The 24,796-nt window shown below is 48.5% G+C and overlaps 2 protein-coding genes across 6 annotated transcripts; one reads left to right on the top strand and one right to left on the bottom strand.

The window, feature by feature from the left end:
* Nucleotides 1-15,074: 15,074 nt before the first annotated feature.
* Nucleotides 15,075-16,385, top strand: RNASEH2C (ribonuclease H2 subunit C). 2 transcript variants are annotated; one of them, XM_042958608.1, is made up of 4 exons: nucleotides 15,075-15,326; nucleotides 15,515-15,708; nucleotides 15,833-15,920; nucleotides 16,233-16,385. In XM_042958608.1, the coding sequence occupies exons 1-4, from the start codon at nucleotides 15,155-15,157 to the stop codon at nucleotides 16,250-16,252; spliced, it is 474 nt and encodes a 157-aa protein (XP_042814542.1). In that variant the 5' UTR covers nucleotides 15,075-15,154; the 3' UTR covers nucleotides 16,253-16,385. The 2 variants fall into 2 exon arrangements, with proteins under 2 accessions (XP_042814542.1, XP_007091938.1); XM_007091876.3 differs by having other exon boundaries at nucleotides 15,081-15,326; nucleotides 15,801-15,920; nucleotides 16,233-16,379.
* Nucleotides 16,386-16,442: 57 nt separating this feature from the next.
* Nucleotides 16,443-24,048, bottom strand: KAT5 (lysine acetyltransferase 5). 4 transcript variants are annotated; one of them, XM_007091878.3, is made up of 14 exons: nucleotides 23,956-24,048; nucleotides 23,790-23,856; nucleotides 23,401-23,469; nucleotides 23,173-23,309; nucleotides 22,725-22,880; nucleotides 22,561-22,635; nucleotides 22,381-22,455; nucleotides 21,570-21,818; nucleotides 21,403-21,492; nucleotides 19,897-20,037; nucleotides 19,724-19,817; nucleotides 17,291-17,450; nucleotides 17,086-17,167; nucleotides 16,443-16,996 (listed from the first exon to the last, which is right to left on the bottom strand). In XM_007091878.3, the coding sequence occupies exons 1-14, from the start codon at nucleotides 23,965-23,967 to the stop codon at nucleotides 16,862-16,864; spliced, it is 1,542 nt and encodes a 513-aa protein (XP_007091940.1). In that variant the 5' UTR covers nucleotides 23,968-24,048; the 3' UTR covers nucleotides 16,443-16,861. The 4 variants fall into 4 exon arrangements, with proteins under 4 accessions (XP_007091940.1, XP_007091939.1, XP_007091942.1 ...); XM_007091877.3 differs by having other exon boundaries at nucleotides 23,790-24,048; XM_007091880.3 differs by lacking the exon at nucleotides 22,725-22,880.
* Between the last annotated feature and the right edge of the window lie 748 nt (nucleotides 24,049-24,796).

Raw genomic sequence — 24,796 nt, 5'->3', positions numbered from 1 at the left:
CTAATTACAGGAGATTTTAATATATCACACTCAAAATAAGACAGAGGAAAAAAAGAGCCAAAAATAAGGAATGACATTGAAGACATAAACAACATAATCAATATAGTAGATCTCAAGAATGCCTATTGAACTCTGTACACTAGCAAGGAACAATCCAAGAAGGAAATTAAGGGGACACGTGGATGGCTCTATAGGTTACGCGTCCAACTTCAGCTCAAGCCATGATCTCATGGTTCGTGAGTCCGAGCTCCACGTCGGGCTCTGTGATGACAGCTCAGAGCCCGGCGCCTGCTTCAGATTCCGTGTCTCCCTCTCTCTCTGCCCCTCGCCTGCTCACCCTCTGTCTCTTTCTCAAAAATATATAAACACTAAAAAAAATTTCATCAAAAAGGAAATTAAGAAAAAATTCTATTTATAATAGCACCAAAAAGAATAAAATACTTCAGAATAAATTCGATCAAGGAAATGCAGGAGTTATACACTAGAAACTACAAAATATTTCTGAAAGAAATTGAACAAGACACAAATAATGGGAAGGCATCTATGTTTATGGATTGAAAGGCTGAATATTGTTAAGATGGCGACACTCCCGCCAAATGATCCACGGATTTGGTGCGGTCCTTATATCACAATCTGAATGGCTTTTGCAGAAACAGAAAAGCTGGTCCTAAAATTCATAGGTAACCTCAAAGGCAAAAGGTAACTGACAATGGATCAAGGACCTAAATGTAGGAGCTAAAGCTATGAAACAGAAGAAAAGATAAGGGTAAATTTTCATGACCTTAGACTTGGCAATGGTTTCTTAGATATGACACCAAAAAGCATAAGCAGCAACACAGACAAACTGAACTTCATCAAAAATTCTAAGGGGCGCCTGGGTGACCCAGTCAGTTAAGCGTCTGACTTCGGCTCAGGTCACGATCTCATGGTTTGTGAGTTCCAGCCCCGCGTCGGGCTCTGTGCTGACAGCTCGGAGCCCGGAGCCTGCTTCTGATTCTCTGTCTCCCTCTCTCTCTGCCCCTCCCCCACTCATGCTCTCTCTCAAAAATAAATAAACTTAAAAAAAAAATCTAAACTTTGTGCATCGAGGGACATTCTCAGGAAAGTGAGAAGACAACCCAAAGAATGGGTTGCAAGTCATATATCTGAAATATTGAAAATTGCAAATATTTGCAAGTCATATATCTGAAAGGGTATAGTATCCAGACGTATCAAGAACAATTACAATTCAACAACAAAGAGACACACAACCCAACCAAAAAATGTGCAAAGGGCTAGAATAGATATTTCCCTTAAGGAGATATGTAAGTGGCCGAGAAGCACATGAAAAGATGCTCAGCCTAATAAGTCATCAGGGAAATACAAGTCCAGTTCAAAGCACCGAGAGAGAACTTGTGAAGATACAGTGAGAAGGCGACCATCCACAAGCCAAGAAAAGAAGGGTCACCAGAAACCAACCTTGATGGCACCTTGATCTTGGATTGCTAGCTTCCAGAGCTGTGAGAAGAGATTTCTGTTGTGTAATCCACAAGTCTGTGGTCTTTGGTGATGGCAGCTCTAGCTAATACCCACTCGAGTACACACGCAAGAGAGTTGAAAACATATGTTAACACGAAACGGGCACGTGAGTGTTCATCATAGCATTGTTCATAATGGCCGAGAAGCAGGAACGACCCAACGGCCATCGCTAAATAAATGGATAAACCAAATAGGGTATATCTGTACAGTGAAATATTAGTCAACCGTAAAAAGGAACGGAGTCCTGACACGTGCTACAGCACGGATGAACCTCGAACACGTGACGCTAAGTGAGAGAAGCCAGAACCAAAAAGCCACGTACTGTGTGAGATCGTTTTTATGAAATTTCCAGAATAGGCAAATCCCCAAAGACAGAAAGCAAACTAATGGTTGCCAGAGACTGGGGGAAGTAGGCAACAAGATGTGTCCGCAAATGGAAATAGCATTTCCCTTTGGCGGGATGGAAATACTCTGGAGTCTGATCATTGTGGTGGTTTCATAATGGTGGGAATATCCTAAAATGACTAAATTTTATGCTTTAAAGGGGTGAATTTTACGGTATGTGAACTGTCAATAAGACATTTTTTAAAATTTTTTTTTTAACATTTATTTATTTTTGAGACAGAGAGAGACAGAGCATGAACGGGGGAGGGGCAGAGAGAGAGGGAGACACAGAATCCGAAGCAGGCTCCAGGCTCTGGGCCATCAGCCCAGAGCCCGACGCGGGGCTCGAACTCCCGGACCGCGAGATCGTGACCTGAGCTGAAGTCCGATGCTCAACCGACTGAGCCACCCAGGCGCCCCAACAAGACATTTTTTAATGACGGTAACTTGTTCAATGTATGAAGGCAGTGAATTTGAAGGAGCTCTCAATGGCCAAATCTGGAATAAATAAGCAAGTAAATCATGATAATAAGGGATTCAAACCTATAGAATGAGTAAATCTCCATGAGCCCATGTTGATATAAGTAAATAATTGAATAAACACGTGAGGGGGAAAGGACAGCTCTAGAATTCCAATTAATAAATGTAGAAGGAATGTCAGAAATAGGAAATCACCACTGGGCACACCGGGAGTAATAATAGTTTCAGGTAATCGGCAGTGAGTTCTTTTTTTTGTTTTTATGTTTATTTTTGAGAGAGAGGGGGGTGGGGAGGGGCGGAGAGAAAGGGAGAGAGAGGATCCGAAGTAGGCTCTGTCTTTGCTGACAGCAGAGAGCTCGAGGTGGGGCTGGAACTCACAGACCAGCCTTGAGGTCATGACATGATCACGAGCCAACATGAGCTGACATGAGCCGAAGGCCGACGCTCAACCAACTGAGCCACCCAGGCGCCCCATCCTTCAGTTCTTAAATGGTGGGAGAAGCGTGAGGAGGGACAGAGTATTTGCATAGCCTCAAAATAGCTCCCTATAAGACCCTTATGAATTATAAAATAATATACAGTGACTCTAAAGGGGAGAACCCCAAGTGATTGGAGTGAACACAGCAGTAATAAGCGCACCTGGGACACCTGGCTGGCTCGGTCGGTGGAGCGCACGACTCTTCATCTCACGGTTGTGGGTTCGAGCCCCACGCTGGGTGTAGGGAGTACTTCAAAATAAACGCTTAAAAAGGGCAGTGATATGCTGATGGAGAAGCGCACAATAGCAGTTCCGTGGTATTTTTGCCAAAATACATATCTTCAGTCCACTTGGGAGAAAAACATCAGGCCAATCCAAACGGAGCGATATTCTACAAAATAACTGGCCGGCGCTCTTCGTGAGTGTCACGGTCATAAAAGAAAAAGAGTGACCGAAGATATGGGATATGTGATCCTGGACCAGATCCTGGTCAGATCCTGGACCGGAAAATGGGCATCGATCCGGAGGCTGGCAAAACTTGAATCTTGTCTGCAGATTCGTTTATAGTATTGCCCCGGTGCTAATTCCCCGGTTTTAATCGTTGCGCCCTGGCTACCTAGGATGTTAACATTAGGAGAAGCCAAGCGAAGGGTATTTGGGAACTCTTTCAAGTGTTCTGTAAGTTTAAAACTAGTTTGGGGCGCCTGGGTGGCTCAGTCGGTTAAGCGTCCGACTTCAGCTCAGGTCACGATCTCGCGGTCCGTGAGTTCGAGCCCCACGTTGGGCTCTGGGCTGATGGCTCAGAGCCTGGAGCCTGCTTCCGGTTCTGTGTCTCCTTCTCTCTCTGCCCCTCCCCCGTTCATGCTCTGTCTGTCTCTGTCTCAAAAATAAATAAACGTTTAAAAAAAATAATAAAAAGAAACTACTTCAAATAAAAGTTTCTTACAAATTGTGAGACAATTGTTGTATATGATTGTATACGTATATGTATATATCCCACTTTTATCCCTTGGTTCTCAGACCCTGTAGTCTCATCGAGAGTGAAAAAACACCACAGATAGGTCCTTGATTCAGAGCACCGTTCTGTGTTTTCTTAGATTCCATATTTGGCATCCGTTAATTACAGGGCTGAACTAACAGCCAAAGTTGTTTACAGAGTAAGGGGTTCGAGCCCATACTCTGAACAACCTCCTCTATTTACCTGTCAAACACCAAGCCAATATTCCCTTCCCCTAAATCAGCCCAGGGCCAGGTACCAGATGCCTAGGGACAGCCCCTATGCCCCAAAGTCCCTCAGTGCACGCTGTTTACCCGGCCCTGTCTTGACTTTCCCGCAGAAGCCCCGAGAAAGGCAGTGGTCTGTGCCTTCCCTTCGCTCCTCTCTGCCTCCTGACCAACGCTGGTGCTTCCCCACGTGGCCCCGTGTGGCATGCCCTCCCTCTTGTTCCCAGGGGAACTGTAAATAACGTTGAACTTTTCTTTCAATGGCATTGACCTCTCTGTCATCACTCAGTCACCACTATAAATTAAAATCCACAGGTACCGTTAGGATAGGGACATACCGTATCCTATAGGACAGCTGCCTGAAACTAGCGAGATACTGTTTGCCAGTGGACAGGGTAACTGTTTTCGGTAGATACTCCATTCTTCTATAGAGCCTACTCTTCTGAGACAGCTTACGGTAAGGCCTGTGATGCCCATGGTCCTCATACCATGGCCTCATTTCTTTTTTTCTTATTTTTTAAATGGTTATTTATTTTTGAGAGAGAGAACACAAACAGGGGAGGGGCAGAGAGAGAGGAAGACGCAGAATCCGAAGCAGGCTGCAGGCTCTGAGCTGTCAGCACAGAGCCCGACGCAGGGCTCGAACTCACAAACTCCGAGATCAGTGACCCGAACCGAAGTCGGACGCTCAAGTGACTGAGCCACCCAGGCGCCCCATCATTGGCTTGCTTCTTTTGCAACCAAGAGAGTTTCTGTGCTTGCAAGCAGTGCTGTGAGGGATACTGCCACGAAAATACTGGTTGAGGCATTATGGTCGGGGAAAGCAAAGCCTTCTCCAGAATAAGCAAATTCGGGAGAATTTCTGTCACATCCATAATGGAAGCAATCCACTGCAATCCAACTGAAACTGAGCGTCTGGCGGATCTCCTGGAATACATTCTGCTATGTTCAGACTTCAGTGCTCTGACTGTGAGGCATTTATCTGTGGCAGTGGTTGGATCAGCTTTGCTGGAGAGAAATTCATATTATTGAGCTCACCATGCACACTCTCCATCTATGGCCCATAATGGCTTTTTTTCAGGAGGCTGTTGGGCAAGAACAGGTACGATTGGGAAATGAACACGTCACCTTCTGCACTTGTGCAAGGTGCCCTCTGGTGAGCATCCACAGGAGATATTACACTGCGAGCCATTCCAAGAAATCTATGTATGTACCTCTTTATTAGATCTCTTTGCCACTAATTTTCTTTTTTAAATGTAGTGAGGTATTATTGGTGTACAATATTATATTAGTTTCAGGTGTACAACATAGAGATTTGAGCCACTAATTTTCTTTTTTTTTTTAATTAATTAATTAATTTTTTTTTTTTAAGAGAGAGCACAAGCTGGGGAGGGGCAGAGAGAGAGGGAGACAGAAGATCCAAAGCAGGTTCTGCGCTGGCAGCAGTGAACCCGATGTGGGGCTCGAACTCATGTACTGTGAGATCATGACCAGAGCCCAAGTCAGATGCTCAACCGACCGAGCCACCCAGATGCCCCATGAGCCACTAATTTTCTAATCACATTCTGGCCGTGTCCTGGAACATCTGCCTCACCTTTAGCTGCCACCATGAACCACCGTAGACCAGTAGACCAGTGTTCCGAACCAAGGGTGGCCTCACTCTCTAAAAGACATCTAGCAATAGGTGGAGACATTTTGGGGGACTTGGGGAGGGGGAGTTCCTATGGTATCTGCATGGAGAGGCCAGGGATACTGCTAAATATCCTACAATGTGCAGGACAGCTCCCACAACAGGAATTATCCAGCCCCAAATGCCAGTAACGTCAAGGTGGAGAAATATTGATGTAGGGTTACACTGCTGGCCAACCGGATGTCCACTTCTCCTTCTGGACTCCTGCCAATGGGCCGTAACGATAGAGCCTGCCATGTCCGGTTAGTACCAGCTTAGGATACACAACTACCTGTACGCCAAGCTTGAACTTATTCCTCAGCTGCTTGGTCATGGAGAATTACCCGTAAGGGCAAATACACAGTAAGCAGGAGACTGCAAAGCTGAAGGGAACTCTGAGGGCATGAGCATTTAACTTCAAGAAATTATAGGGCTTGGGAATGCAAGCTGGTGCAGCCACTCTGCAAAACAGTATGGAGGTTCCTCAAAAAACTAAAAATAGAACTACCCTACGACCCAGCAATTGCACTACTAGGCATTTATCCATGGGATACCGGGGTGCTGTTTGGAAGGGACACAGGCACCCCCATGTTTATAGCAGCACTATCAACAATGGCCAAAGTATGGAAAGAGCCCAAATATCCATCAACGGATGAATGGATAAAGAAGATGTGGTCTATATACACAATGGAGTATTACTCGGCAATCAAAAAGAATGAAATCTTGCCATTTGCAACCACATGGATGGAACTGGAGGGTATTATGCTAAGTGAAATTAGAGAAAGACAAAAATCATAGGACTTCACTCATAAGAGGACTTTAAGAGACAAAACCGATGAACATAAGGGAAGGGAAGCAAAAATAACATAAAAACAGGGAGGGGGACAAAGCATAAGAGACTCATAAATATGGAGAACAAACTGAGGGTTACTGGAGGGGTTGTGGGAGGGGGGAGGGGCTCAATGGGTCAGGGGCATTAAGGAATCTACTCCCAAAATCATTTCTTCACTATGTACTAATTTGGATGTAAATTTTAAAAATTTTTTTAAAAATTAAAAAAAAAAAAAGACTCCCAGGGTACTGGAGGCCTAGTTATTGTCAAGCTAAGATTGCTTTTCCCTTTAGCAAAGCATTAGCATTAAGACAGTAAAGAGTTCCTGGAGAAACGTTTTACTCAGCCAGCCTCAAGTATTTGGTCAATGGGCTGCAGGCAACTTTGTAAGCAGAAACTGGGAATACTTTGTCACAAGGTATCTGCACTTCCCCTGAAATGGTACAGCGTTATTTGAAAGCTGAATTGGTTAATTATAAACATATATTGCAAACTCTAAAGTGACTACTAACAATTTTTTTAAAGGTTAATTTACTTTTCAGAGAGAGAGCCCACTAGCACTAGTGGGGGAGGGGCAGAAAGAAAAGGGGACAGAGGAGGATCCGAGTCCGGCTCCATTCTAACAGCAGTGAGCCCAACACGGGGCTTGAACTCAGGAGTCTTGTGAGATCATGACCTGAGCTGAAGTCAGATGTTCAACCAACTAAGCCACCCAGATGCCCCCCAAATGTTTTTTTTTTTTTAATGTTTATTTATTTTTGAGACAGAGAGAGACAGAGCATGAACGGGGGAGGGGCAGAGAGAGAGGGAGACACAGAACCTGAAGCAGGCTCCAGGCTCTGAGCTGTCGGCACAGAGCCCGACGTGGGGCTCGAACCCGCGAACTGCGAGATCCTGACCTGAGCCGAAGTCTGACGCTCAACCGACTGAGCCACCCAGGCGCCCCCCCCCCCCGCCACCAAATGTTTTTAAGTATAATTGATACACTAAGAGAGGAGAGAAAATGGAGTCATACAAAATGCTAAAGGCAGAGAAGGCAGAAAAAGAGGGGAAGATATTTTTTAAAAATTTGTTTTAACGTTTATTCATCTTTGAGAGACAGAGAGAGCATGAGCGGGGAAGGGGCAGAGAGAGAGGGAGACACAGAATCCGAAGCAGGCTCCAGGCTCCGAGCTGTCAGCCCAGAGCTGGGGCTCGAACCCGCGAACTGCGAGATCATGACCTGAGCCGAAGTCGGACGCTCAACCGACTGTCACCCAGGGCCTCGGGAAGATCTTTTTTTTAAAAAGAAAAAAAGAAAGTGCAACAAACAAAACAGTTGAAACATGGTTCAAATTGATCCAACTATATCAATAATCACTATCTTTTTGAGTGCACCAAGTGAAAGACAGAAAGTGTCAGCATGAATTAAAAAAAAAAAAAAAAAAGCCCCGGGCGGGCGCCTAGGTGGCTCCGTTAGTTGAGCATCCGAGACTGTTGGTTCCAGCTCAGGTCATGATCTCACAGTTCATGGATTCGTGCCCTACATTGTGTTCTGCAGCTGGCAGCACAGAGCCCGCTTGGGATTCTGTTTCTCTCTCCCTCTCTCTCTGTCCCTCCCCCTCTAGCGCTGTCTCTCTCAAAATAAATAAACTTAAAAAAAAAAAAAAAAAAGACCCAAGCCTATATTGTCTGTAAGAGATCCACTCTAACTATAAAGACACCAGAGAAAAGGATAAAGACAGATAAACCATGCGGACGCTGCTCCAAACAAAGCTGGACCAGCTCTGTTAATTTCAGACAAAGCAGGCTTCAGAACAAGGAAAATTGTCAGGGATAAAGAGGGGCGTTATAGAATGATAAAAGGTCAATTTTCCAAGAAGACTTACTTAACAGTCTTTAATGGGTATGCGATACGCCTAGCAACAGCATCAAGACATATGAGGCAAAAAACTTGACAGAACCGAAAGGAAAAAATAGATAAATGCACTGCATGTGGGAGACTTCCATACCCTTTCATCAGGAACAGCCAGCTCAAGCAGGCAGAAGATCAGTGATGATGCAGTTGAACTGAACAGTACCAGTAATCCATTGGACTTATAGAATACTTCTATAGACTATAGAATAGTTATAGATTACAGAGTACTGCATCCAACAGCAGAATGCGTATTCTTCTCAAGTGCAGGTGGAGCTTTCACCAGAAAAGACCACATCTGGAGCCATGAAACACACCTTAACAAATTAAAAAAATATATAGAAATCTGTTCTAGGACCAGTAGAATTAAACTAAAAATCAATGACAGAAAGATAGCTGGAAAAGTCCCCAAATATTTGGAAAGTAACCAGCCCCCTTCTAAATAACACATGGGTCAAAGAAGTCTCAAGAGAAAATTTAAAATATCTTGAACTAAATGAAAATAAAATGTAACTTGTCAAAATCTGTGGGATGCAGTGAAAATTATACTTTGAAGTTTTTGGCATTGAATGCACGATTAGAAAAGAAGAAAGATCTAAGAATCAATAATCTAAGCTTTTGCTTTAGGAAACCAGAGAAAGAAGAGTGACATAAGCCCAAAGCAAGCAAAGGAAAAGAAATAACACAAATTAGAGCAGAAATCAATGAAATTGAAAGCAGGAAATCAACAGAGAAAATCAATGAAACCAAAAGTTGATTCTGTGAAAAGATCAGTAAAAATTGTTAAGCTTCTAGCCAAACTAAGAAAAAAAGAGTAAAGACACAAATCACTAATACCAGAAAGAAAAAGGGGTCATCACTACTGATCCTATGGCCATTAAAAGGATAATAAAGGGGGCACCTGCATGGCTCAGTCAGTTCAGCGTCTGACTCTTGATTTCGGCCTAGGGCATGATCTCACAGTTTGGGAGTTCGAGTCCTGAGTCAGGCTCAGTACTCTGCATTCACAGTGCGGAGCCTGCTTGGGATTCTCTGTCTCCCTCTCTCTCTCTCTGTCCCTCCTCTGCTCACTCTGTCTCTCTCTCTCAAAGTAAATAAACATTTAAAGTAAAATAAAGTAGAAAAATAAAGAAAAGAATAATAAAGAAATATGACAAACAACTCAATGTGGACAATCTGATAAATGAAATAGACCAATTCCTTGAATGATACAAAGTACCAAAACTTTTCCAAAAGCTTATTTTGAGAGAGAGAGAGAGAGAGAGAGAGAGAGAGAGAGAGAATGTGAGGGGAAGGAGCAGGGAGGGAGAGAGAGAATCCCAAGCAGGCTCTGTGCTGTCAGTGATGGATGTCTTAATTAACGAGATGAGAGGAATCCTTCACAGTGTATACATGTATCAAATCATCATAATGTACAATTTAAATATCTCACAATTTAGCAATAATACTTCAATAAATCTGAAAAAGAAAAATTTATTAAAAAAATTTTTTAAACGTTTATTTATTTTTGAGAGAGAGAGAGACAGAGCATGAGCAGCGGAGGGGCAGAGAGACAGAGAGGGAGACACAGAAACTGAAACAGGCTTCAGGCTCTGAGCTGTCAGCACAGAGCCCGACTCAGGGCTCAAACTCAGGAACGGCGAGATTGTGACCTAGGCCAAAGTCAGACGCTTAACCAACTGAGCCACCCAGACACCTCTATTTTAAAATAAACAACAACACAAAATAATTAACAACCTTCCAAAAAAAAAAAAAAGAAAGCAAGAAAGCAAGAAAGCAAGAAAGCACCAGGCCCAGATGGTTCTGCTAGTGAATTCTAGTGGTGAAAACCCATTTAAAAAAACTGAAAATTTTCTACGATCTCTTCCAGAAAATAGAAGCAGAGGTAATACTTTCTAACTTATTCTATGAGGTCAGCATTATTCCAAAACCAGATAAAGACATTTCAAGAAAAGAAAACTATAGACCAGTATCTCTCATGAACACAGGTGTAAAAATTTTCAACAAAATATCAGGAACTTGAATTCAATATACATAAACTTATGCTAATGATTTATTTTTTTTATTTTTTTTTAACGTTTTTTATTTATTTTTGAGACAGAGAGAGACAGAGCATGAACAGGGGAGGGGCAGAGAGAGAGGGAAACACAGAATTGGAAGCAGGCTCCAGGCTCTGAGCCATCAGCCCAGAGCCCGACGTGGGGCTCGAACTCACGGAACGTGAGATCATGACCTGAGCTGAAGTCGGACGCTCAACCGACTGAGCCACCCAGGCGCCCCTATGCTAATGATTTAAAAGAATAAACAATGTACATGGGGCACCTGGGTGGCTCAGTCGGTTAAGCGTCCGGCTTCAGCTCAGGTCATGATCTCGAAGTTCATGGGTTTAAGCCCTGCATCGGGCTCTGTGCTGACAGTTCAGAGCCTGGAACCTGCTTCTGATTCTGTCTGTCTGTCTGTCTGTCTCTCTCTCTCTGCCCCTCCCCCCCACACACTCTGTCTCTCTCTCGAAAATAAATAAACATTTAAAAACATAAAAAAAAAATAAAAGCTCAGGAGCTAACTTGAAGACATTTACATTGGCAATTGACATGATGATGTGAGGATCAATAAGAATAATAATCACAATTAGCTGAAACAGATCAAAATATTAAAAATCTATTTTTTAATAATGATACTTTAAAAAGGTCCAGTCAGAGCATGCCAGGAAAACAACTTACTATTTTATTTATTTATTTTTATTATTTTTTAAAATTTATTTGAGAGAGAGAGTGGGGGAGTGGGGGAGAGGGGCAGAGGGAGACTCCGAGAGAGAGAGAGAGAGAGAGAGAGAGAATCTTGAGCAAACTCCATGCTCAGCTCAGAGCTCAACGTGGAGCTCCATCCCACGACCCTGGGATCACGAGTCAGATGCTCGGCCGACTGAGCCACCCAGGTACCTCTAAGACTTTATTTTTTTAAGTAATCTCTATAGCCATCGTGGGGCTTGGACCCACAACCCTGAGATCACGAGTTGCAGGTTCCACTACTGAGCCAGCCAGGCTCCCTTCCATTTAACTTTTAACTATGATTTACCTAAAGCAGAGGTTGGCAAATCACACATATGGTCTCTGTCGCAATTACCCAACTCTGTCACTGTAGCATAAAACAGCCATAAACAATATGCAGATAAATAAGCATGGCTGTCTTCCAGTAAAACTTTATTTGCATAAAACAAGCAATGAGCAGGATTTGGTCTCCAAGCACAGTTTTCAGGAAAGCTATTGATTCTCACACATTTTTTTTTTAATTTTTTTTTAACGTTTATTTATTTTTGAGACAGAGACAGAGCATGAACGGGGGAGGGGCAGAGAGAGAGGGAGACACAGAATCTGAAGCAGGCTCGAGGCTCTGCGCTGTCAGCCCAGAGCCCGACGCGGGGCTCGAACTCACGGACCACGAGATTGTGACCCGAGCTGAAGTCGGACGCTTAACCGACTGAGCCACCCAGGCGCCCCTCACACATTTGTTTTTTAAGCCAGATATATACTAAAGTCTTTTGTTATTTCTAAGAATTTTCATTTTATTTTCTTGGGTTTCCCAGAATTAGTCCTTCCACTTCCAAACAATGATAACTTTGCCTCCTCATTGCTGCATGCAATTTGTTTTCTTTTCTAGCACTTTCAGAACAATCTCATATGCTGCTGGCTTCAGTGGACACCCTCTCCTTTTTCCTGAAGTTTTCGTGGGAATGCTTTTCTAAAAAAATTTTTTTTTGACGTTTATTTATTTTTGAGACAGAGCATGAACGGGGGAGGGGCAAAGAGAGAGGGAGACACAGAATCGGAAGCAGGCTCCAGGCTCTGAGCCATCAGCCCAGAGCCCGACACGGGGCTCGAACTCACGGACGGCGAGATCGTAACCTGAGCCGAAGTCGGATGCTTAACCGACTGAGCCACCCAGGCACCCCATGGGAATGCTTTTCTATTTCACCAATAATCATGAAACTGCCTTTTGATCTGTTATATATGTCTCATTAAAGCTACCCTACTAACTCTTTTTTAACTCAGGAGTAGATGTTGGATTTTGTTTTTATATTTTTGATTCTGCCACTTTCCCATCATCTGGATTCTAGTGACTGCATTCCTAGTGTTAGGGTCTTCTGTCCTATATTTCCTGCCAATTACTAATGAGATCTAGAAGTGTCATCAGATTCTGTGAGGGGAGGAGGCAAGACTGTTCCAAGGGGGTGCATAATACCTCATGTCTCCTTTTTGTGAGATTAGCAGCCATAGAGATCACCACGTAATCCGTTCATTCATTACGAGCTACGAAGCCAATATTCTAAGTCCACCATTCTTCTTTTACCCTCTAGAATACTTCTATAAAGACCACCCCCGCTGCCCTTAATCAACTATCTGGTTGCTCATTGGTAGAGTGAGTATCAGAAAGGCAAAAAAACTGCTTGATACTTTCCTTTTATTTCCATTTTTAAAATAATAAGGGAAATATTTAAATTTTTAAATATTTAATTTAAATATTTACATTAAAATTTTAAAATAATAATTTCCATTTTTAAAATAAAAAGTTGAGGGGCACCTGGGTGGCTCAGTGGTTAAGCGTCCGACTTCAGCTCAGGTCGTGATCTCGTGGTTCATGAGTTTGAGCCCCGTGTCGGGTTCTGTGCTGACAGCTCAGAGCCTGGAGCCTGCTTCGGAATCTGTGACTCCCCCTCTCTCTCTCTGTCTCCTCCCCAGATCATGCTCTGTCTCTGTCTCTCAAAAAATAAATGAACATTTAAAAAACTTTTTTAAATAAAAATTGGTTCAGCGTCCGACTTCAGCTCAGGTCATGATCTCATGGTTTGTGGGTTCAAGTACCGTGTCAGGCTCTGTGCTGACAGCTCAGAGCCTGGAGCCTGCTTCGGATTCTGTGTCTCCCTCTATCTCTGCTTCTCTCCCACTCATGCTCTGTCTCTCTTTCTAAAAAATGAATAAACATTTTTAAAAATTAAAAATAAAATAAAGTAAAAATCAAATCAAATCAAATCTTAGGGGCACCTGGGTGGCTCAGTCAGTTGAGGATCTGACTCTTGGTTTTGGCTCAGGTCATAATTTGTGGGTTCAGGCCCTGCATTGGGCTCTGTGCTGACCGTGTGGAGCCTGCTTGGGATTCTCTCTCTCTCTCTAGCTCTCTGCCTCTCCCCCACTTGCACTCTCTCTCTCCCTCAAAATAAATAAATAAATTTAAAAAATATTTTTAAAGTAATGAAAAATAAAATGGAAAATCTACTTAATAACAGAAACAAAAACTATCTAATAATAAAATATGTAAAAACTGGGGTGCCTGAGTGGCACAGTCTGTTGAGCATCCGACTCTTGATCTCTGCTCAGGTCACGATCTCACGGTTTGTGAGTTCAAGCCCCACATGGGTCTCTGCATTGATGGCATGGAGCCTGCTTGGGATTCTGTCTCTCCTTCTCTCTGCCCCTCATCTGCTTTGTTCTCTCTCCAAATAAATAAATAAACTTAAAAAAAAGTGAATATATCAACAAACTTCACAATTGCACAGATGTAAAAGGAGACATGAATAAATGGTATTATGTATCTTAGGCTTGATAGAAAACTAAAGAAAGACTCTCTAATTTACCAATACCCTCCAGCCAAAGACACCAAGAGCACATCTATAGTTGCACAAATGGGTTTATTACTTTTGTGCTATTGGGCATCTCAGTTAAAGGGTGTTTAGGAAGGATTTATAGGATTTGGGCTTGTGCTAGGTGACTTGGGAAGGGTTTAAGAAAGTGAGAGTTCTTTGTACTGGAGTTGTCAGGAAGTAGTATTTCGAAGATGGGGTATGTTAACAAATCTTACCCAGACAAAGGCTAAAACTGTAATTGGTAAAGGTCGCTTACATTACCCAAGATGGAAGGATGTTTCATCATTTTTGTGGTTTGGACACTGTTCCTATCTTTTTTGGTGTTCACGTGATTATAGAGTGATCTTGTTTTTACCTTGATCCCTCACATCACAGAATAACTTTGCTTAATGCTGATGTTCTGTGAAATTGTTCATGTTTAACAGAATACCACCGCCAACACCTGGGTGTCTGGAGGTGTGTTTCACTTTCTCAAATCTATACATTAACTGCAGTTTTAACCTTAATTACCAGTTTTGCACATACTTGTGGTATGAAATAACGTCAAAACATATCTAAGTTGGGCATCTGAACAAATAAACATTACGGAAGAGTTAGGAAACTAAAAAAACAAATATTGAGAACACAAAAAAGACATAAGAGGAAAAGGTTGATAAATTTACAAAAAAAAAAACAACAAAAAAACATGTCACAGTTGGGAAAACAAACCACAAACTCAGATTAAAACATCTTCAACACATTTGAGGAAGGCTGATGTCCCCAGTAAAACAAACAACTCTTCTTACCGATGACATGAAAAGAATACTCTTCGAAATAGTTTTCATTTTTTGCAACCATAACGTACCACTGAAAAACATTTTCAAGAAAAAATGGCTGGGACTTTAACACAGAGACACAGGGCTCGCAGAGGAGCCTCAAGGAAGGACTACGCCTCCCAGGAGGCTCTGCGCTGACCGTCTCCGGCCTCCCGACAGGCTCCGCGTGCTTTACGCGCCAGCTTTGGCCTTAGCCAGCGAGTGGCAGAATCGCGGCCGAGGATGGAGAGCGGCGACGAAGCGGCCGTCGAGAAATGCCGAATCCACTTGCGCCCCGGCACGCTGCGCGACGCACCTCCCGCCACGTTGCACCTTCTGCCCTGCGAGGTTCTGGTTAGCCGGCCTGCCCCCGTGGGGCGCTTCTTCACCCCAGCCATCCGCCAGGGTCCCGACGGTGAGCACTCACGACCGGACTACAGCTCCCGGCAGCGCCCGCGCCCGCGCCCCTCTCTTCTCGGCGAGGAGCGGCTCAAGGGCTCCCGGGGATCGTGGTCCACTGGCGATGGCGGGAGGGCCCCAGGGAGGCTGCCCCACTAGGCCTGAATCAGGCCCTCACTGAGGCCCCGCGCCTGTCTCCTACAGGACTGGAAGTGTCGTTTCGGGGCCGCAAACTACGCGGCGAGGAGGTGGTGGTGCCGCCCGGCCTCGTGGGCTACGTGATGGAAGACCAGGGAGAGGTGGTGGTGGGGAAGGGCTCCTCGGAGGGTTCGTCGAATGACAACGAGCAAGAGCAGCAGGAGCTGGTGGAACCCCCAGAGGCGCCGGAGCGGGACTTTGTGAGCACGGGGGCGGGTCGGTGGGGATAGGGCTGGAGGGGGGCTGCGGGCGGGAGCGGTGGCCCCAATGTTCAGCCGAGCTCCCTCCCCAGGACCGCTTCATTGGAGCCACCGCTCGTTTCAGTGGCTTCACGCTGTGGGGCCTGGAGACCATCCCCGGTCCGGATGCCAAAGTGCGCGGGGCCCTAACCTGGCCCAGTCTCGCTGCCGCGGTGAGTAGATGGATGTGCCCTCTTCCAGGCCCCGTCCGTTCCTCTCTGACTTCAAGCTTATTGCCTAGGTTTTCCAGAACCTTGCCCCCGCAGTGGATTTGGGGCTTCGGGGCGGGGGAGCACAATGGGACAGGTGGAGCCTGGGTCTGAATGGAGGACTGGACTGATCAGGGGCAGCGTGGCTTCCCCACCTAACCTCTGACCTGTCTAGAAGGGGCTGTCATTCTGAGTAGCTGGGTCCCTCCCAGAGTAGGTGGGCCGCCCAGTCACGACATGTCAAAAATCCAGTGGTAGAGGTGACTCCTGTTGCAGATTCACGCACAGGTGCCTGAGGACTGAGAACCGGAACCTGAAATTGAAAGCCACTGGTCCCTTCACCCCAGTAAACCAGCTCTTCACTTTGGAGCCGCTGATTCCATCACCCCAAATAAATGAGCTTTTCACAGCACCTGTGAGTTTGTGGGCACCTTGGAGCCCCTGAGCTGGCACTGCCCTTTCTCCCACAAGAAACTTTCGTGGCTCTGGCCTATAGAAACAATTTATTGCCAAGGAGCAGTGAGGGCAAGAGAGGCCAGAATTTTGCAGCCAGTACCCACCCTCCCCCCAACTCCTACTTTACAAAAGGAATTTTTACAGCCACTAGTCCTCTGTACAGAGTGCACCCACCCCCCCATGTCACTGTACACAGCTGCCTGGCTCCCTCCGGTCCCCGGTTCCTAGCAGGCCCAGGCCTGCGGTCAGCTGACCTTGGAGTTGACCTGAGCCCCGACCTTGCCTTGGTGCTGGGCCCCAGCCGGCCCAGGCCCTATGAGGCCGTCCTCTCTTTATGGAGCTGTCCTCAGCCCCACCTCCCTTGGTATGCCTCCTGGGGACCCTGGAAGGGGTGGGACGTGCTGTCAGCCCCGCGTGCTTTTGTTGCCACTGCTGTGGACAGTGCCTGGTCACCACTTTCCCCTCTTGCTCCAGTCCTTGGGAGTGAAGTGCAGACACTTGGAGTCGATCCGAAGGAGACGCTTGAGCATAGCTCGTTCATGCCCATCGACGATGTCCTCCGACAGCGTGAGGATATACTGGCCCTGGAGGGGAGATGGGGGGTGGGGTCAGCCCACGTGGGGCACGTGCTCTGCAGCCCTACACAAACCTGTCTCCCCCTGCCAGCCCCTACCTTGTAGTAATTGATGAGGTTGAGGTACTGTAGAGTGGAGATGACATCCTCCTTCTTGATGCTGGTGATTTCACTGATCTCGCTGTGGGAGGGCAAAGATCAGGTTCTCTGCGGACCTTCGTCTCTGCCCCAAGCCTCCCAGGAACCCCAGGAGTGAGGACAGGGCGTGCCATGCACCCCCGGGGGTAGGTAGGGCCAGGCTCACTTGATGGTGATCTGCGGCCTCTCCCCACTCTCTGACTTCAGCCCCATCAGGATCTCCAGGATGGTCTGGGACCAGTAGCTCCGGTAGGATAGGAGGCCAAGGTCTGAGAGGGGCTTCTCAGGGGTCCCTGTTTTCCCTTCCACTTTGGAGAGTTCATAGCCTACGGCAACAGAGCAGGAAGGGGTGGGTAAGCGGTCACAGCTTTGTGCGACCAGTGTTTCAGAGCGTGGGTTATGGAAGTAGACTGCCGGGGCCCCATCTTGGCCCTGCCAGGTGGTCGTTCTGTGACCTGGCATAAGGGGCTTGTCTGTGGTGTCTCAGTTTCCCCGTAAAGAACTAATGAGCATTCACTCTTGACACTCTGCTGTGGCGGGACCTAGGGTAGAAGCCACAGTCAACTAGGAGGGATACTCAGGAGCCAGTGAGGGCTTATAGGCAGAGCAGGGGGCGGGGAATGCAGAGAAAATGTCTTAGGAAAAGAAAGTGCCTCTGATTTTCATCATTCCAGACTCTCTCTGCTGGGGTATGTGAGGAGGGAAGGCAGACCCCGCCTCTCGTCTAGGCCTGAGGGTCCTTGGATTTATAGTCAAATCAGCCCCCCTAGTTGCTACCTGAGGGCCATCAGTGCTCCAGGACCAGGTTAGGCCTAGCTAGGTGCTGACACGAAGCAAGGAGAGAGGTGCCTGGGTGGCTTGGTTGGTTGAACGTCTGACTTCGGGTTGGGTCATGATCTCGCGGTTTGCCGGTCTGAGCCCCATATCAAGCACTCTCCCGTCAGCATGGAACCTGCTTTGGATCCTCCTTCCCTCTCTCTGCCCCTCCCCAGTGTGTGCACGGCACGTGGCACACACGCGTGTTCTCTCTCTCTCTCTCTCAAAAATAAACATTAAAAAAAAAAAGAAAGGAGGTAAAGCAAGGAGAGCAGCGCCAATGCACCCCCCAGGTCAGGTCATTCTTCAGCAGGTTACCTGATCTCTCCAGGGACTCCCTCCTCCCCTCCCCCCTCTGACTGCTCTGTCCTCCTCTACCCTGCTGACTACTGGGCACTGGCAGACAGTTTCCAGCGAGCCCCTCAGCTGCTGCAAAAGCCTGTGTGGCTTCAGGTCTCCTGGCAGAGTCTTCATTCTCTTTCTTCCTCAGGGTCTGGGGCGTCCCCATTACTTGTAAAAGCCCTTCGCCCTCAGTCATCAACTATGTTGGGCCATGGCCCTTTCTGCCCCACTCCTCCCTATCTTTATCTGCCAGTCTTACCCTCTTGTCCAATCTCCTGTGACTTCCACCAGCAGCCTGGTGGAGGGAAGGACAGAGAGGCCGGTTCTTTAGAGAAAGGCAGCAACAGAAGGGAACAGGGCCGAATCCAGGTTTCTACTCAACTTTGCTGGGCCCACCAGTGCATGTGGAGTCCTGATCAACTGGAGGCCACACTCACCACCTCCTTGGCTGCAGGAACTCCTGGCCCCTCCCCAGTGAATTTCCACCTGTCCTCAAGAACTGCCTGGAATGGGTGCTTGTGGTGCACCGGTCTGCTCCTGCTGGGGAGAACTGAGCACATCTTGGTGACCTTGACCATAACCTGTCTCCACTGAGGTCTGAGCTCCCAAGCTTAGATGCATTTTAAGTATCTGCCTGCTCTACCAGACAGAGGGCTTCCTGGGGATGTGCCACCGTCCAGCATCATTCTACTAATAAAATTCCTCAAATAGACCACGACCTGGATTAAGTCAAGCCTCTGTGTCTTCACCAAACAGCTAACGCTCCCTCCTGTCTCCCAGGTCAGAGCTTGGTTATCCCAAGGATTCAGTGAGTAGAGAGTTGAATGGAGTGGAGATAAGATACTGGGAAGCAGAAGGGGGCCTTGCAGTTGGAGGAACAGGGAAGAGTTCATGTATTACGAGGGACAGAGTCCCTTTTGGGCTTTAAAGAGACTGATCTGCCTGAATCCAAGAAGCAGAGGCCAAATCCACACAAAAATTTGCTGAGTTAACACCATTTTGATGTTTGATGACATTCTGATCATCTGTCTGCAAGGCTCAGGCAACAACTAGGGAAACGGAGGCACTGGTCCTCACCTAGGAACTTGTATGACGGCACAGAACCAGACAGATAAACAACAGTGGCTCACGTGGCCTCTGCCCGTGGCCCTCGGCAGGAGCCTATGAGTCAGATTTGGGGAAAGTTGGGTGGTGCTTAGAACCTTAGCCAAGGAGGAGTGAGGGGCTGAGAACCTAACAAACGAGCAGGGCAGTCACGCTGAGAATAGAAGACAACCTCAGGAGGGTCTCATCTTTCTTTCTGGCCAGCTCCCCTGGTGATGGGGCTGCACAGCAGGGCTGACAGTAGCCTGGCATGTCTAAGAGGGAGGCACACAGGGGCACTGGTGCCGGGCCCGCCAGTACCCAACCCCAGCCCCCGGCCGAGGGCACAGGTACTCACTGAACTCGATCAGCAGCTTGCCGTAGCCCCGGCGCTGGTAGGGAGGCAGGGTCAGGATGCAGGCCACGTTGTAGTCTTCCGTGGATTCCTTTTCCTAGAAAGCAGGGGTGGGTGAGTGAGGAGGGGGACACAGCTCAGGGCAGGGCCGAGAGAGGATCCAGGTGAGCGCTCACCTTGGAGAAGTAGCCCACGATGTGGAAGCCCTTACAGTCATACTCCGTCATGACATAGAAGAGGAAGGGATCTGTGTCATAGTACAATGTCTTATGGTCGAGAAAACACTTGGCCAGGAGACACAGGTTCTGGGAATAACTCTGCAAAGGAAAAGGCCTGTCACCATTCTGGGCACCCAGTGTTAAATGTAGTCACTTAGTTTCTTTACCCGAGGCTGATAGGTGATGAGCCTTCCTCCCTGGGGTCTGATCCATTCAATCGGTCAGGCTGTCCCTGCCACTCAGGCAGAGCGACTTCTCAGTGCTGAGCCCATATACCAGCTCCACGATGACCACCTGCCTTGCTGGTGGGCTGGGCGGGCTTACCCCCGGGCCCCATACCTCCACCTAAGTCTCGCCCAGGGGGCTTCCACTGCCCTCTGCCGTAGTTGACAACGGTCAACAAATTGCAGCGTGTTTCCAGGAAGGCAGACTGCCACGGCTTATGAGCAGCTCTACCCAGGTGATGGTCCTAGGAATCTACCTGTCCAAAACCACAACACTCTCTGGCCCGCAGTCACACCTACTGGAGGCTGACCTCCTATCCTACAATGGAGATTAGGTGTTCTGAAACTGAAAGGGAACAGCCTTCGGGGTTGCCCAGCAAAATGATTAATCTTGCTGCTTTACCTCTATACACGTTTTTCTCCTGCATACCAGACGTGGCTTTTTAACCACCTGCTGGGCACTGCCATCTGGAGGCCTAAATCCACATTTAACCACAAAGAACAGCGGCTAAAGCCTCTTTCCTGCAAGCTTCCCCAGCACCCAAGCCAGAGCTCTCACCTGCCCTTCAAGATGCTTCTCCCTCACTGCCCTCTCTGCCCTGGGAATGACCTCACAGTCCTAATGGTCCCTCCAGATTACTCCTTCCTTCCCGCAGCCACAGACTGAGGCAGGTTTGAAGCCCAAACCTGCAGCGACCCCTACTCCTCCCCCAACTGACCTTATTCTCACCACCTGAGCTCTGCTTCTTACAACAACCTTGCCTCATGCTCTCTGCCTTTCAGCCCAAATGGTCTTGAGCCCTCACACCACCTGTACGTCCAGGCCTACCCTTCAGGACCCTACTGCTTGTGACTCCCTTACCCACCTCCCACCTTACCCTTGTGTCAAGGATCAAAGATGACCTCCTCTGTGAAGTTCCGCTGGCCATCTCCTCTGGGTCCTGAGCGCCCCGCCCCCCCCCCCCCCCCCGCCCTTTGTTTCATGACACTTATCCCTGGAATCTGAAGATATTGGCAAATCTGTTTTTTCCAGACTGTGAACACTTAGAGCCTTTGTCTAGTTACTGGTCATCTTTGTACCTCCCCACACCCGCCCTACGGCAGGAACTCCATAAAAATGGGACAAACTAATCTGCTGATCAGACTGCTCAGTGTGTTCCTGAGCAGGAGGAAGCTGCTCATTTAACTCCCCGCTACACCACCAGTGCCAATGGCTCCCCACTGCCCCTGAGCCACAGACCTTGTTCTTACGTCCATCAATCTCAAAGAAAGAGATGGTGCCCTTGCGGTAAATCTCATTGCCCGGAGGATGTCGCAGGTCACACTTGGTCTGAGGAAGACAGGAGGATCAGGGGCAGGGGCAGGGTGGAGGGCAGCAGGCAGGCAGCCTCCTGGGACCCCTCATACCAAGTGACGTTGCAGACACTTCAGGCTACGGCCGTATTTGAGGCAGAACTCGCAGAGGTAGAGGACGGGCAATGTGGTCAGCTCCTGTGGGTACGGGGAGAAGTACCACGGCTTCAGGCGGTGCCGGCCCAGCTCGATGCACTCGATGTTCTTCATCCGGGTAACGATGTCGTCGTGGCTGCGGTCAGACACCAAGCTGCCAGTCATGCGTGGAGCCGACGGTATTCCATCTGAGCTGTCCTGGGAGTCCTGCCCAGGGCCAGTGGAGAACACCAGGTTACAGGACACAGCTCGCGTAACCCTTCCATAGCTTTCCTTGTTCAAGCCTAACAACAACCCTATGGGGTAGCGTGGTACTATATTCAGCACTTTCCAGGAAAAGAAAAGGCAACTAGGAAAGTTTTCAATTGTAGTTTGAAAAAGATCACCCAGTGACTGATCTGGACCAGCTCTGCCTGGCTCATAACCCTACCTAGATCCTTCACTGCCTACAACCTCTTATTTATTCATTAAAAAAAAATTTAACATTTATTTATTATCCAGAGACAGACAAAGACAGAGCATGAGCACGGGAGGGGCACAGAGAGGAGACACAGAATCCAAAGCAGGATCCAGACTCTGAACTGTCAGCATAGAGCCCGAGGCGGGCTTGAACTCACTGGGAGACCATGACCTGAGCAGAAGTCAGACGCTCAAGCGACTGTGCCCCCAGGCGCCCCAACCTCTTATTTATTTTTAAGCCAATCACTGAACTCTCCACCCTGCCTGTGTCCCCTCCTTTTCACCCAGCTTTCCTCTTCCCCAGACCTACCTCATCAGTGCCCAAGCAATTTGATTTTCGCTTCCGTCCTGGCTGAGCTGCCACTGCCCTACGGGCGGATCCATTCTGCAGGTGAAATTGTAGGAACGGAAAAGGTGGCTGTGAGATGAGCTTGAAAGAGGCCGCCAGAGGGGAGAAGCGAGAAAGAAAACAAGGGTTTGGGGAACTTACCTGAGGAAAAACTGAGGCTGGCGCTGTCTCGCTGGGCACTGGAGTTGCTGGTGAAACCACCTCCACCTTCCGTTTCTGCAGAGAGAAACCAAGAAAGGTGGGTCAGAAGGTAGAGAAGGTGGGACCTAAGAGGAAAGCAAGGTCCCTGGAATTGCTGAGGGTACCGTTGAGCGGTGGTTGGGCTGCAGGCAGGAGCTGGAGGAGAGCGGCTGGTCAGGCTCGCCACCGGGAATGGCCTCCCGCTCCTTGGGCAGGTTGAAGCGGAGTGTGATCTGGACCGGGATTGGCAAGGTCTTCCCGCTGGCCTGGGCGGAGGCCGGCTGTAGAGATAGGTCCAGGGTCTTCCTCTGGGGTGGGGATGGTTGTGGGATGGGGAAGGGGAGTAGGGGCCCCTCAGCGTGGAGTGCTCAAACCCCACCCTCTGCCCTCTCAAGGACATAGGAATAGCTACTGGACTCTGGAAGCTACATCTGCAATTTGGCCCCCCCATCCTTTGCAAGCTGAAGCCAGAGTGGAAGGGTGTGCACTCCTACCCATCCAGGAGCCCCTGAGGCCAAGAGATGAGAAAAGTAGGAGGCAGGAGAAAAAAGGTGAAGCACGGGACCTACTCACCACCTCTCTCTCTGGAGAGCCGGGGCGGGACCCAGGAAGTCCGTTCTTGGTGGGGGTCTTGGCCTCTTTCTTGGGGAACTGGATCTTCTTTAGGTCCAGCCGCTCGTGGGTCACCCATTCATCCAGGCGTTTGTTGACTGTAGCAGTGGGGATGGCTCAGGAAGGAATGCCAGAGGCTGCCTCCCAACCCCACCCTGCAGCCCTACCTCACCCCAACCTAGAACTCACAGTCAATATAATGAACGTAGAAAAGCTTGCGGCCACTGATGTCCTTCACACTCAGGATCTCGGCCAAGGCTGTGGGAACAGCACAGGCAGGAGCCTTAGACGAGCCAGGCGATGAGGATCCACCCTCCTAAGACCTGATCTCCACCCCCAGACTGGATCCCCAGCACTTGGAAGCCTTCGCCCAAACCCCTTTTTAGTCACCAAGTGCCGCCCCCTCTCCACGCCCCGCCCTGTCCGTCTCCGAGCGGCTGAGAGCCACGCCCCTCCTGGGTATCTGCGCCCCGCCCGCCCCAGGATTATAGAGGCCCCACCCCCTCCCGAGGGTTCGGTTGACTCCCTCCCGCCCCTCGCCCTCAGGTTCCTTAGCCCCGCCCCCCGACGTCACTCACGCCACTCATCTTCGTTGTCCTGGTTCCGCCGAAGCACGGGCAGGCGGCAGCCCTCGATTATCTCCCCCTGGGGAGACAGCGCGGCGCCAGGGTCGGCTACTGGGGGGCCTCGGGTTCTACCCACCTCCCCTGGCTCCCTCCGCCCCGCCCCGGGCACCGGACTCACCACCTCCGCCATCTTCCCTCCCTCCACTGCCACTTCCGGCCCCTCTGGGAGACGTCACTTCCGGGACTGATCGCGCTGTAGGCCCGCGCCTCCTGAAGCCGCTTTAGAAGAAGACATTTAAGAGACACCGCTATCCAGCTGGAAGCAGGCAGGCGTCCCGTTTGGCTGGCGGGAGAGTGGGGTGTTTTAAATGAAGGCCTGGGTCCTAGGTGGAATCCCCGAAAGGCGCACAACGATTGGAGGAAAGCTGAGTCCGTCACGTGACGCCCACCGGGTGCGACGCCGATCACGTGGTTACGGCGCGGGTCACGTGGGACGAGGTTTGTGCTTCCAGGACGCCCGGGCTCGAGCGTCTCCTCGTGGCAGCGGGAGGCGTCGCCGGCAGGGACACAGCCTGCTGGGCGCCGGGGGCGGGTCTGGGGGATTGGGAGGCTGGAGAAGTGGGCGGGACCGCTAAGGGACCTCAGTGCCTGGCCGCTTGTGGACGTACTTCCTTAGAGATGGGGATTCAGATTTGTAGGCATATGCTTTTGTATATTAGTTTTCTAACTTTAAATGTAATGTATTAATCATTCATAGAATCAACAGATATTTAGTGATCCCGTAGCATCCTGGGCACTACTCTAGGAGCCTGTAATACGTTAGCGAATGTGTGAAAGAAACCGACCTCATGGAGCTTACAGTCTTGAGGATTGGGAGGAAAAAGAGAGGTATAGATAAAAAATGTATTTAAAATTGGGGCGTCTGGGTGGCTCAGTCGGTTAAGCATCTGACTCCTGATTTCAGCTCAGGGCATAATCTCATGGGTTCGTGGGTTCCATCTCTGTGCTGACAGTGTGGA

Source organism: Panthera tigris, chromosome D1 (genome assembly GCF_018350195.1).
Source record: "Panthera tigris isolate Pti1 chromosome D1, P.tigris_Pti1_mat1.1, whole genome shotgun sequence".
NCBI classification, from domain to species: domain Eukaryota; kingdom Metazoa; phylum Chordata; class Mammalia; order Carnivora; family Felidae; genus Panthera; species Panthera tigris.
Note: the sequence above shows the minus strand (reverse complement) of the source record. Positions and strands in the feature narration are given on the sequence as shown.

What these genes read in the sequence shown, in the direction of transcription:
- RNASEH2C (XM_007091876.3), top strand. Translation starts at nt 15,155, where the DNA reads ATGGAGAGCGGCGACGAAGCGGCCGTCGAGAAATGCCGAATCCACTTG. An exon ending in CATCCGCCAGGGTCCCGACG is followed by an intron (nt 15,327 to 15,514) that starts GTGAGCACTCAC and finishes TGTCTCCTACAG; the next exon opens with GACTGGAAGTGTCGTTTCGG. An exon ending in GGCCCAGTCTCGCTGCCGCG is followed by an intron (nt 15,921 to 16,232) that starts GTGAGTAGATGG and finishes CTCCTGTTGCAG; the next exon opens with ATTCACGCACAGGTGCCTGA.
- KAT5 (XM_007091877.3), bottom strand. Translation starts at nt 23,967, where the DNA reads ATGGCGGAGGTGGTGAGTCCGGTGCCCGGGGCGGGGCGGAGGGAGCCA. An exon ending in CTACGTTCATTATATTGACT is followed by an intron (nt 23,310 to 23,400) that starts GTGAGTTCTAGG and finishes CCACTGCTACAG; the next exon opens with TCAACAAACGCCTGGATGAA. An exon ending in CAGCCTCAGTTTTTCCTCAG is followed by an intron (nt 22,456 to 22,560) that starts GTAAGTTCCCCA and finishes TTTCACCTGCAG; the next exon opens with AATGGATCCGCCCGTAGGGC.